The sequence below is a fragment of the Benincasa hispida genome, chromosome 8, assembly GCF_009727055.1.
Source record: "Benincasa hispida cultivar B227 chromosome 8, ASM972705v1, whole genome shotgun sequence".
NCBI classification, from domain to species: Eukaryota; Viridiplantae; Streptophyta; class Magnoliopsida; order Cucurbitales; family Cucurbitaceae; genus Benincasa; species Benincasa hispida.
Window position 1 is genome coordinate 56,513,443 of NC_052356.1, and position 11,554 is coordinate 56,524,996.

The 11,554-nt window shown below is 31.5% G+C and overlaps 1 protein-coding gene across 8 annotated transcripts in view; it reads right to left on the reverse strand.

The window, feature by feature from the left end:
- Nucleotides 1-7,618: 7,618 nt before the first annotated feature.
- LOC120083294 (N-alpha-acetyltransferase 40) overlaps nucleotides 7,619-11,554 on the reverse strand; it is a 24,682-nt gene continuing 20,746 nt past the window's right edge. For 7 of the 8 annotated variants that reach the window (XM_039038974.1, XM_039038973.1, XM_039038971.1 and 4 more), the window contains 4 exons: nucleotides 11,308-11,498; nucleotides 9,170-9,291; nucleotides 8,213-8,321; nucleotides 7,659-7,991 (listed from right to left, as the gene is read on the reverse strand). In XM_039038974.1, the coding sequence (XP_038894902.1) occupies nucleotides 11,457-11,498 (42 nt within the window). In that variant the 3' untranslated portion in view covers nucleotides 7,659-7,991; nucleotides 8,213-8,321; nucleotides 9,170-9,291; nucleotides 11,308-11,456. Of the gene's footprint in view, nucleotides 7,992-8,145; nucleotides 8,322-9,169; nucleotides 9,292-11,307; nucleotides 11,499-11,554 lie in introns of all 8 variants that reach the window. The other variant, XM_039038972.1, reaches the window with a different exon arrangement.

Consider the following 11,554-nt stretch of genomic DNA (forward strand, 5'->3'; position numbering starts at 1 on the left):
GCCAAAGAGCCTCTCGAACTTATATATTCAAACCTATGTAGTCTGATGAATGTTAAAGCTCGAGGACTCATCGGTTTTATTGATGATTACTCTAGATATGACTATATTTACTTAATCAGTCATAAGTCTGAAACTCTTGAAAAGTTCAAAAAATTTAAGGCTGAGACTGAAAATCTGTTAAGTAAAAGAATTAAAACACTTCGATATGATCGAGGTGGTGAGTATATGGATTTGCAATTCCAAAACTATCTAGTAGATCATGGAATTCAATCACAACTCACAGCACTTAGAACACCACAACAAAACCGTGTTGTAGAAAGGAGAAATCGAACCTTGTTGGACATGGTTCGGTCTATGATGAGTTATGCTTAGTTACCTCAATCCTTTTGGGGGTATGCAGTATAGACTGTAGTATTTACTCTTAATGTTATTCCATCAAAAAGTGTTTCAGAAACACCATATGAATTGTGCAAAGGACACAAAACGAGTTTACGTCATTTTCGTATATGGGGTTGTCCAGCACACATGTTAGTACATAATCCTAAGAAATTGAAAACACGTTCAAAATTATGCCTATTTGTAGGATACCCCAAAGAAACAAAAGAAGGATTGTTTTATGATCCCCAAGAAGATAAAGTATTTGTATCGACAAATGCTACATTCTTGGAAGAGGATCATATTAAAAATCATCTACCTCGCAGTAAACTAATATTGCAAGAACTGATTAAAGATACTATAGAAAAGTCAACAAGAGTTGTTGATCAAGCTGGTCCATCAACAACTGTTGTTGTTTCATCACGTCCATCCCAAGAGTTGAGGATGCCTCGACGTAGTGGGAGAGTTATTCAACAACCTGAACAGTTTAACAAAAACTCAAAATATCATACAAGATGATAGTTTAGAGGATCCATTAACCTTTAAGAAGGCAATGAAAGATGTTGACAGGGAACAATGGATAAAAGGCATGGACGATGAAATGGAGCCTATGTACTTCAACTTTGTCTAGGAACTTATAGATCAACCACATGGGGTTACATCTATAGGTTGCAAATGGATCTACAAGAGGAAACGAGACCAAACTGGCAAGGTACAAACCTATAAAGCCAGACTCGTAGCAAAAAGTTTTGCCCAAAGAGAAGGAGTTGATTATGAAGAAACTTTTTCTCCTGTTGCCATGATAAAATCAATAAGAATACTTCTTTCCATTGCCACATATTATGACTATGAGATATGGCAAATGGATGTCAAGACAGCTTTTTTGAATGGCTATCTTGATGACAGTATTTTTATGTCTCAACCAGAAGGATCGAAAAAGGATAGGAACAAAAAGTCTGTAAGCTTAAACGATCCATTTATGAATTTAAACAAGTGTCCATATCCTGGAATATAAGGTTTGACACTGCGATCAAATCTTATGGCTTTGAACAGAATGTTGACGAGCCTTGTGTGTACAAGAAGATAGTCAACAAGACTATAGCATTCTTAGTTCTTTATGTTGATGATATCTTGCTCATTGGGAATGAGACAAGTTTTCTTGCTGAAGTAAAGAGATAGTTAGCAACACAATTTCAAATGAAAGATTTGGGTAATGCTCAGTATATTCTAGGAATACAGATCTTTTGAAACCGAAAGAATAGAACATTGGCACTATCTCAAGCATCTTATATTGACAAGATGTTGTCAAGGTATTGTTAGAGTTAAACAACATGCAGAGGAAATATCAAGGTTCCATAAGCATTCTAATTCACTAATTTGGACAAAAAAACAAAACATGTTGTTCATAAAAATGGGTTTTAAGAACATATCTTTGAAGAACTCTTCAAGAAAATGTATGTTTAGCTGTTGTCTTCACTTAATGTCAACATGAACCACCTCAAAGCCTTCTCTACTATGCTCTTGGAGCTTTAGGCAGAGTTGTGGGACTCAAGAACAACTTGTAGATGTCGAGAAACAAGGGAAACTCACAGCAACATGTTGCAGAAGACAACTTCTTCTTCACCACGATTTTTTTCTCAAATTTCTGTATTCATCTTCTTCTCCAACAACTCCAATATTCTTTATATATCAAGATGAACATGCAAAGAGATGGAGTGCATGGCTTGCAGCTCATGCCTGGAGAATCAAGGTAGAGAAGATTATGGTTTGTGTGTGAGCATAAAAATGATGATAATGGAAAAAAACCTTTTTTTCCATTATGTGCAACCCATGCAACCCGATTTTTCCATTTTTCTTTTTTTAAAAAAAATGACTTTTAAATCATTTTAATTTAAAAATGGATTTTCTTAAATTAATTTAATATCAAATATTAAATTAATTTCATAAATTAATTTGATATCAAATATTAAATTAATTTTTGCACAATAATCATCTTTATATATTTAAATCATATTTAAATATTTATTCTCTTGTTTCGTTTAATTTGAACATTTCAAATTAATTTCTCAAGCTACCCTAAAGCGTACCCATTTACGAGCTAGTAGGGGGACCTCACGAACCTACAGATCATGGGCTTCAACGATCCGAGATTAATCAGCTAAACTCATTAGATCAATCTAACCCTCATTCGTTAACTAATGGGTGATTCCACTAAAGCCCATAGCTGAACTCCCCTCACTGTAGATATATTATGTCCACTCGATATAACCATGATTAGTAAGTTAACCCTTCACAGGTTGCTCGTAATAACGGTTGGGTCGAATCTCTATTTTACCCCCGAAATTACCTCTTGTTTCTTAAGTTCTACTGATCCCCTAATGAACAATTGATTTATGATCCAATCAACAAATCTAATCCCTCTCAGGCCAATGAAAGGGTGAGCCTCTTGTTCAAGACCCAGAATCGGCACTTGAAGGGAACAATCTTTCTACGAAGAGTGAATTCCCTCTTGCACCCTATGTTCCCAGCTATTCATCCGGTCTTATCCTCAAAATAGTAAGCTTATTGAGCAGAGACAATTAGTCTACTCTCACCGTTTGCATATCAAAGGAAAATCCCGAACAAACAGGAATTCATATTAGCTCAGGATTAAGGTTAAGTTACCTAGGTCATCGCTTTGAAATCGTCAGTCTTAAATAGTAAACAGCGTTATAAAGTAAGGTGACAGGTTTCATAGTCCAATCTTACACAAAACTCATTTGCACAGGACACCCCCACTTCTCATGTCTCAACATGCACGAATTAGGATCAATTCGTATGTAGCACTTTACAACACTTTGTAACAACTACAGAGTAGGCTGTATCCAATAGTGTTACCAGAATAAGGTACCCAGCCTTATTCATATACTATAGATCATTTTGACTATTTACTTGAACCTAATCTACTTGTATGTCTCCACATAAAGTTCAAGTACTCATATAATAGTCAAGAGACTTAGGTTTATTGGATTTCTAAAAAAACAATATATTCAACAACAACTTTATTGAATTCTCAAAATAAGTTCTAATGTTTACAAACTACGAGTTTTAGGACATAAAATCCCAACAGGTATAATATGCAAAATTCCAAGAAAGGTATGTTACCTTTTAGACATGGAATTCATTTTTTGAAGGAACAGTATCCTAAGACACCTCAAAATGTTGAGGAGATGAATCAAATTCCATATGCATCTGCAGTTGGGAGTTTGATGTACGTTATGTTGTGTACATGCCCTGACATATGCTTTGCAGTTGGAATCGTCAGCAAGTTCCAATCCAATCCTGGACACAGTCATTAGACTGTTGTCAAAAACATCTTCAAGTATCTAAGGAGAACGGGGGATTATATGCTTGTGTATGAACCTAAGAATTTGATCCTTACAGAATACACTGATTCTTATTTTCAGACTGACATAGATTCTAGGAATCTACTTCAGGATCAGTTTTCACTCTTAATGGATGAGCTATAGTTTGGAAAAGCATTAAGCAAAGTTGTATCGTTGACTCCACAATGGAAGCGGAATATGTGGCTGCGTGTGAAGCTGCTAAAGAAGCAGTATGGCTACGCAAATTCTTGGCTAATTTGGAAGTAGTTCCAGATATGCACCTGTCTATTACACTGTATTGTGACAATAGTGGTGTTGTTGCCAACTCAAAAGAACCAAGGAGTCAAAAAACACATTGAAAGAAAGTATCGTCTCATCCGAGAGATAGTATATAGAGGAGATGTGATCGTCACAAAGGTAGCCTCTGAAGACAACCTTGCTGATTCATTCACAAAGGCCCTCTTGGCTAAAGTGTTTGAGGATTACCTAGTTGGACTAGGACTCCAAGTAGTGTAATCTAGGGCAAGTGGAAGAATATCTATGATATTAGAGATGCCCTAGTTTATTGTATTTTCCCTTTATGTTTCTCAACATTATATTGTATATGTTTGTTCTCATTGGAGTTTTAGTCCAAGTGAGAGATTGTTGGGAATGTCCTAGAACTCGCAGTTCGTGTTAAACATTCTATTTATCAATAATAATAAATTGTTGATTTTGTATTCCATTATGAAAATCCAAGAAACATATCCATGGCTATAGTCTGAATACTGTAACTTTGTAACTTTATGTAGTGACATAAACAGGATCAAGTTAACAGTATATAGCCTAAATGGTCTAATAAGTATATGGATGAAATTGGGTATCTCATCCTGGTAACACTATTGGATGCGTCCCATTTTGTAGTTGTTACAAGAAGTTGTAAAGTGTTACAAACGAAGTGATCTACAGATCATTCATGTTGAGACATGTGAGTGGGGGCATCCTATGCAATGAGTTTGTATATAGACTGGATCATGAAAATAGTCACTTTTCTTTATAACGACCGTTTACTGTTAAAACTGACTATTTTATTTATTAAATAATCTAGGTCAACTTGATCTTAATCTTGAGCTAGCTATGAACTCTTGTTTGTTCGGGATTATTCTTTGATTTGCAAACGGTGAGAGTAGTCCAATGCTATGAGAGTAGTCCAACAGCATTGCTCAATAAGCCTCCCATTCTGGAGATAAGACCGGATGAATAGCTGGGGACATAGCCTTGCAAGATGGAATTCAGTCTTACCCGATTTAGGGTTAGCAGATAGGGTGTTCTCTTAAGTACTGATTCTAAGTCTTGAACAATCGAGGTCCCACCTTCTCATGATAGAGAAAGAACTTGATTCATAGTTATTATGAATCAGAATTGTTTATTAGAGGGTCAGTGGGAATGTATTCACAGGGGTAAAACGGTTTTTTTGACCCAGCTGTGATTACGAACAATCGATTGACCTACTGATTATGGTTATATAAAGTGGACATAATATATCTACAGTGAGGGGAGTTCAACTATGGGCTATAGGGGACTAACCCATTAGTTAACGAATGGGGGTTAGATTGATCTAATGAGTTTAGTCGATTAATCTCAGATCGTTGGAGCCCATGATCGATAAGTCTGCGAGGTTTTCCTACTAACTCGTAAATGGATAAGCTTTAGAGCAGCTTGAGAAGTTAATTTGAAATGTTCAAATTAAAATTAAATAGAATAGGAGAATTTATATTTAAATATGATTTAAATATATGAAGATGGATTTGTGCAAAAATTAATTTAATATTTGATTTTAAATTAATTAGAATTATTTAAATAACTATTTAAATAATTATTTATTAATTTTATTAGAAAATTAATATTTTTTTCAGTTTTAAAATCAAAATTAAATTTTGAAATCGGTTTTGATATTAGAAAAATTGGAAAGTTGAAATACATGCACAAAATGGAAAATCAATTATTTCCATTACCACCTTCTACATACTCACACAAAACCCATTTCCTCATCTTCATTTACTCCAAGCATGAGCTACAACTCATGAAGCATTCTTCTTTGCATGTTCACCTACAATAAATAAAGAAGATTTGAGTGAATTTGAGGCATGCATTCTATTGAAATTTTAGAGAAAATTTCGGTTGGAAGAAAGGTTCTTCAAGTAGTGTTTTGTTGTGAGCTTCTCCTTGTGTTTTCATTACTTCAAGTTGTTCTTGAGTCCCACAACTCGTTCTAAAGCTCCAAGAGGATAGTGGGAAAGATCTTGAGGTAGTTCACGGTGATCTTTCGAGGAGAAAATTGTTGTTCATCAAGATCTTGAAGAGTTCTACAAAGGTATGACTACAAACCCTCTTTTATTAAATGAGCATGTTTTAGTTTCTACCAAAATGAGTGAATTTGAATGTTTATTGATCATTGTTAATTTCGCTGCATGTTAATACACTCTTACAGTGTAAAGATCTCGCAAATCTCATAGATGAATACAAAAAATCGGCCATTGGAGATTTGAAGTTCAAGATTTCTTTTGATGCACATGATTGCGCATATTTTTTTTTTCAAAATCTTGTTTTGATTTCGTTAGCTGAAGCCATGGTGTTGAAATCTTTGGGGCAATTTCTCTTCCTAAAGCCACGGTTTGTGTTCCATTTTTTCATTTGAATTTCGTCCTCATCTTCTCCCATTCACCACTGTGATCACAATTTTACTAGTTTCGATTTCATCAGCGAGAAATATCTTAAACTATAAAGTTTGTTTGATTGTTTTCTTGAATTTCATCCTTATTTGAAGATTCTTTGATATTCATCCTTATTTGTTTGAGACTATGAATTTTGTGTTTAATTTATCTTTTTTAGATCAAAGAGTTCGTTGGATTGGTTCCTTCTTGAAATTCATTATTGCTTGAAGATTCTTTGTTGTTTGTGTTTGATTTATCTTTTTGTTTTTGTGTTAGAATGATTTTGTTGGGATTTGAAGAGATGAGGAGACTCATCGATAGGGGTCTGATATGAGTTTTCTTAGTTCATATTTTGGCTGGAAATTAAATAGTATATTTTGAGTTGTTATTTTACTTTTTCTTTGCTATCGGGTTGCTATTTGATAGTATATAGTTTGTGATTGTCATTTGATTGCCTTCTGATTGCTCTCTGATTATTATTTGATACTTAGTCGTTTGTGATTTCTATCAATTGCTATTTGATTGTTTGTCATGTGATTTCTATTTAATTTTCATTTAATGACTATCTTATATTTAGTTTTATATTTTTCCAGTATTTTGTAGTTATGGTTAAACTTCAAATAGTTGTTCTCCATAGTGATAAGTGGAATGGTCGATAGTGCTAATAAATTTATTAATCATTAGACTCCTTCAATTGGTGAATTGGTAAAGTGCACAAAGTGTAACCGTTGTAAGCGTGTTGGTTATAAAAAGAGATGTCAAAATGAATCCGTTTGAACAATCATATTGTGTACATCAAATATGTCTTTACTATTTCTTTTCATTTAAGTACCGTGTATTGTTTTAATAGTTTTTGTGTATATTAGTGGATTGATTTTGCAGTTTTTTTAGTATATGAACCATGTTGCTCTTGAATATATTATTCCCATTAGAAGGTAATCCCATGGTAATAAAAAAGCAATCAAACAGTATGTGACAAGGAACATGGTGATATTGCAGTTTTTGTAGTCATTACAGTCATGATTTTGAGCTCCCAAATTATGAAAAGATATGTGATATAAAAATTTTGGTAGATATGCAATACACAATTTTGGTAATAAATATGTAATATCAAAGTGATATGTGATAGATATGTAATACTCACATATGTAATACTCACAAGTTTGGTAAATAAAAAACTTTTCATTCTTGAAGGCTTTACATCTACTTCATTATCAATCAAACATTTGTGCTAATATCAAAGTCTAACATTATGACAAAGTATTGTTCAACACGTTATCAATAAAAAAAACCAACACAAAACATAAAATCCAACACCAAAGCCTACAAACTTTTCAAGAGAAAATGGTCTCATTTCAATGGTGAATATTCAAATCAAAACTAGGTGTTTCAATAAGTGTATGTATTTTGTTTCTTTCTTGGAGATTTTTTTTTTCTTTTTTACCATTTCCAAATCAACAACAGTAGGTGTGGGTTTCAATTTACTTCTTGGTCATTCATTCTCTACCTCAGGCTTATCTTGTGAAGATTTTCTCATATGCATTCTATTCTCAACAACCTAACAAAATAGATAATGAATTAGAAATAAGTATAAGATAGTAATAAAAAGGTAATTCAAAAGCAATCAAATAGAAATCAAATAACTATCAAAAGGCAATCAGATGAATAGATAGTAATTTGATGAATAGATAGTAATAAAAGGAAGTACTAACTATGTGACAAAAAATAGGTGAATAGATAGTAATTTGATGAAGACTATCGCGAAGAAAATAGTGTTACCAGTTAGTTTTTTTTTTTTTTTTTTTTTTTGCCTTTGTCATGCTTTTTCATTGTCTTCGTCTCTCTTTCTCTTTCTTCTTCTTCTTCTTCTTCTTTTTCTTCTTATAACCTGTTATCAAAACACAAAAATCACATAGTGATCAAATAACAATATTAGAAACTAGGAACTATGTGACAAGGAATATAATATAATCATATGATAGAAGGTATTCGGATGACTATCATAAAAAATTAACTAATTGACGGAGGACATAAGCAATCATATGAGGACCAAAATGTAATCAGAAGAAAATCAAATGGTAATTAAAAGACAATCATGACTGTCAGAAACTATTAATTAATTGACAAAAATAGAAGATAATCAGATGGTAATCAAAATCAAAAAGCAATCAAATAGTAATATCACAAACTAAGAACTATGTAACAAATAATATCAAGTCATCAAATGGCAATCAGGGACAATCATAAGACTACAAATTTATTGAAAAAAATTAGAGGATAATCCGATGTCAATCACATGGTAATCGAATGGCAATCAAAAGTGGATTACATGGTGCATTACATGATGATTCTCAATCCATGACCAACACAAGAATTTTACACAGGAAAAAAAAAACCCCGAAAGAGCAATTGAGAGATTTACAAAGAATCTAATTGGGGTTCTTAAAAAGCATAAACTCAAACGTATAAATCACGAGAAGATTACGCTACACAACAAAACACAAAATCCAACAATCATATTTAACTTCACAATTCTCAATGACAAAAGAACATAAGAAATCAAACGACAATCAGAAGGTGATCAAAAGAAAACAAAAGTTGGGTTGAACATAAAGGTGAAGAGTATTTGCCATACATTTTTGTTTCAAAAGCACAAAGCCACATGCGATATACTATTCCAATGATGTGTAAGAAAGCTAAAGATAAGGTACTAGTATACTAATTTAAAAATCTGACCTCATTTTCTCTCCCACTTGAAGCAAAAACAACCTTAATGTATATGCGTTGAGAGAAGCATAATCGCAAGTGAAATTTCACTTTGGGTGTAACGAAGAGAAGGAAGTATAATCGTCAAAGAACTGAAGAAACACAAGAAATCGGAAATGTATAATCGAAAAGAAGGAAGTATAATCATTAAAGAAATGAAGAAACGCAAAAAATCAAAAGTGTCTAATCGAGGAGAATGAGGAAATCAGAGAGAAGGAAGTATAATCGTTGAAAAATGGAAGAAAGCGGAGTTGAAGGTGGAAGAAATTGGCGTGAGAAGAACCCAAAACGGAAGAAATTGGCGTGAAGAAAAACCATAAGTTATGTGAGGTAGAAAAAGGCACAAATTGATTCAATTAGTAGTTTTTTACTTTTTTTTAATTCAGTCCATCAGCGAATATTGGGTTGTGGGCTTATAAGGATTTTGCCTCTTTTGCAAAATCATAAAACATAACATACGAGCCTAATTTTAACAAATGATTTTGATATTCCTGCGGCTACCCCCAATTTAAAATGGTAAAATAGATATTTCTTATATAATATTTTTAGTTAAAAACTTTTGTTTTTATTATTATGGATCTCTTATTTTCAATAAATAAAATAAAATTCAATAATACCTTAACTCTTATAAGAAAAAAAAAAAAAGTAAATTGTGGATCTTCTCTTCAATAAATCTTCATAAATTAAATTTTGAAACAAACTTCTATCTACAAAATAAATCTTTAAAAAAATTGAAGAAATTTATTTATCAATACAACTAATTACGAGATTGGAGATTGAACCTCCAACTTCTAGGGATAAAGGTCATATCAATACCATTGAATTGAGCTCACATTAAAAAATTTGCTTATTAAAAAGAAGATTGAAACTTTCATTCTAAAATTAACTATATAAAAACTTCATTCTTGTTTTAAACAAAACTTGTAAAATGGACTAAAAAAATATGTAGATAACTAAAAAATTGTGTGAATGTTATATAAAAAAATTATTTAAAAATAATGAATGATCATAACTATTACAGATCGAAGAAACATCTATTACTAGATTATAATTATTAAAGTAAGGATAATTAAAATGGTTAGTTATCTTTTAAGAATAATTTGTAGATTCTCAATACTTTTATGCATAATTTTCTCCCTCTTATCTTTTTTTTTTAAAAAAAAAAAATCTAGATAATATCATATTTTAATGAAAAATTATTTTAAATGACAAAAATTCAAAATATATATTCAATTAATGGCAGAATATCACAATCTATTAAACCGCGATAGGCTACTATCTATGTCTATCTATGTCAAAAATGTGTCTAACTATGTCAAAAATATATACAATTAATAATAAAATATTAAAATCTATTAGACCACGAATAGATGTCATGATAGACCGATAGTAATTTATTGCTTCATCTATGTCATGATAAACAGATAGTAGTCTATTGCTATCTATTAATAGTCTATCACTTATTTATAAATATTTTGATTCATTTTTCTATATTAAAAAACGAGCCTATTTTTATACCAATTTAATCATAAAAAAGCCGTCTTTCTAAAAAAATCTTAAAAAATAGTTACTTTTTTCCCCAATACTTTTTAGATTTTTCGTTTACAAATTTTCTAAAATTACTATTTTTTTTAATAAAGACATCACTTTTTAACAATTATAGTTTTTTTTTAAGTACTTTTCTAGAATATCTATTTTAAATTACTTTTATATTTTTTGAGATATTATGAAATGACGGCTTTAGAAAAACCTCAGATTGACACAGCTCTCATGAAATCACTAATTCACAAAATTCCACTCCATTAACATTTGTACAGATGTTACTTGCTTTTCTCAAATTTTGCTTTGAGTAGTAATTCGAAATAAAATAAACGAATAAAAGAACTTGAAATTGTTGTTTTGGAATTCAACCTTTTCTTAAAACATAATTTTTAATTATAATTATGTATATAAAAAAGATAGTTTTAACAATAATTCAACTTACTCGTTGACATCTATCAGTAGGGATATTTCCCTTCAAATCTTTTTCCAGTAATAGAGCACTTAATTTCTTTTAAAAAAAAATAAAAAAAAAATCTTATATATGAATGTTAACACATCATAAATACCTTTTTTTGCCATGATGCCTTGAATGTCAGAAAATCTTATCTCGCCTTTCTACAAAGAATCTCTAATCAGATAAAAATGGTTAAACTACTCATAGAAAAGTTTACATCTAACAACACGAACAAAACAACAACCATTTCCTTAATACTTCCTAAATTGTTAACAATGTTGTGGATCTGTCACCTCCCAACACCTGCAAAACATAAAGTAAAAATTTCATACCATTTATCTCCACAAAGTAATTCAAAC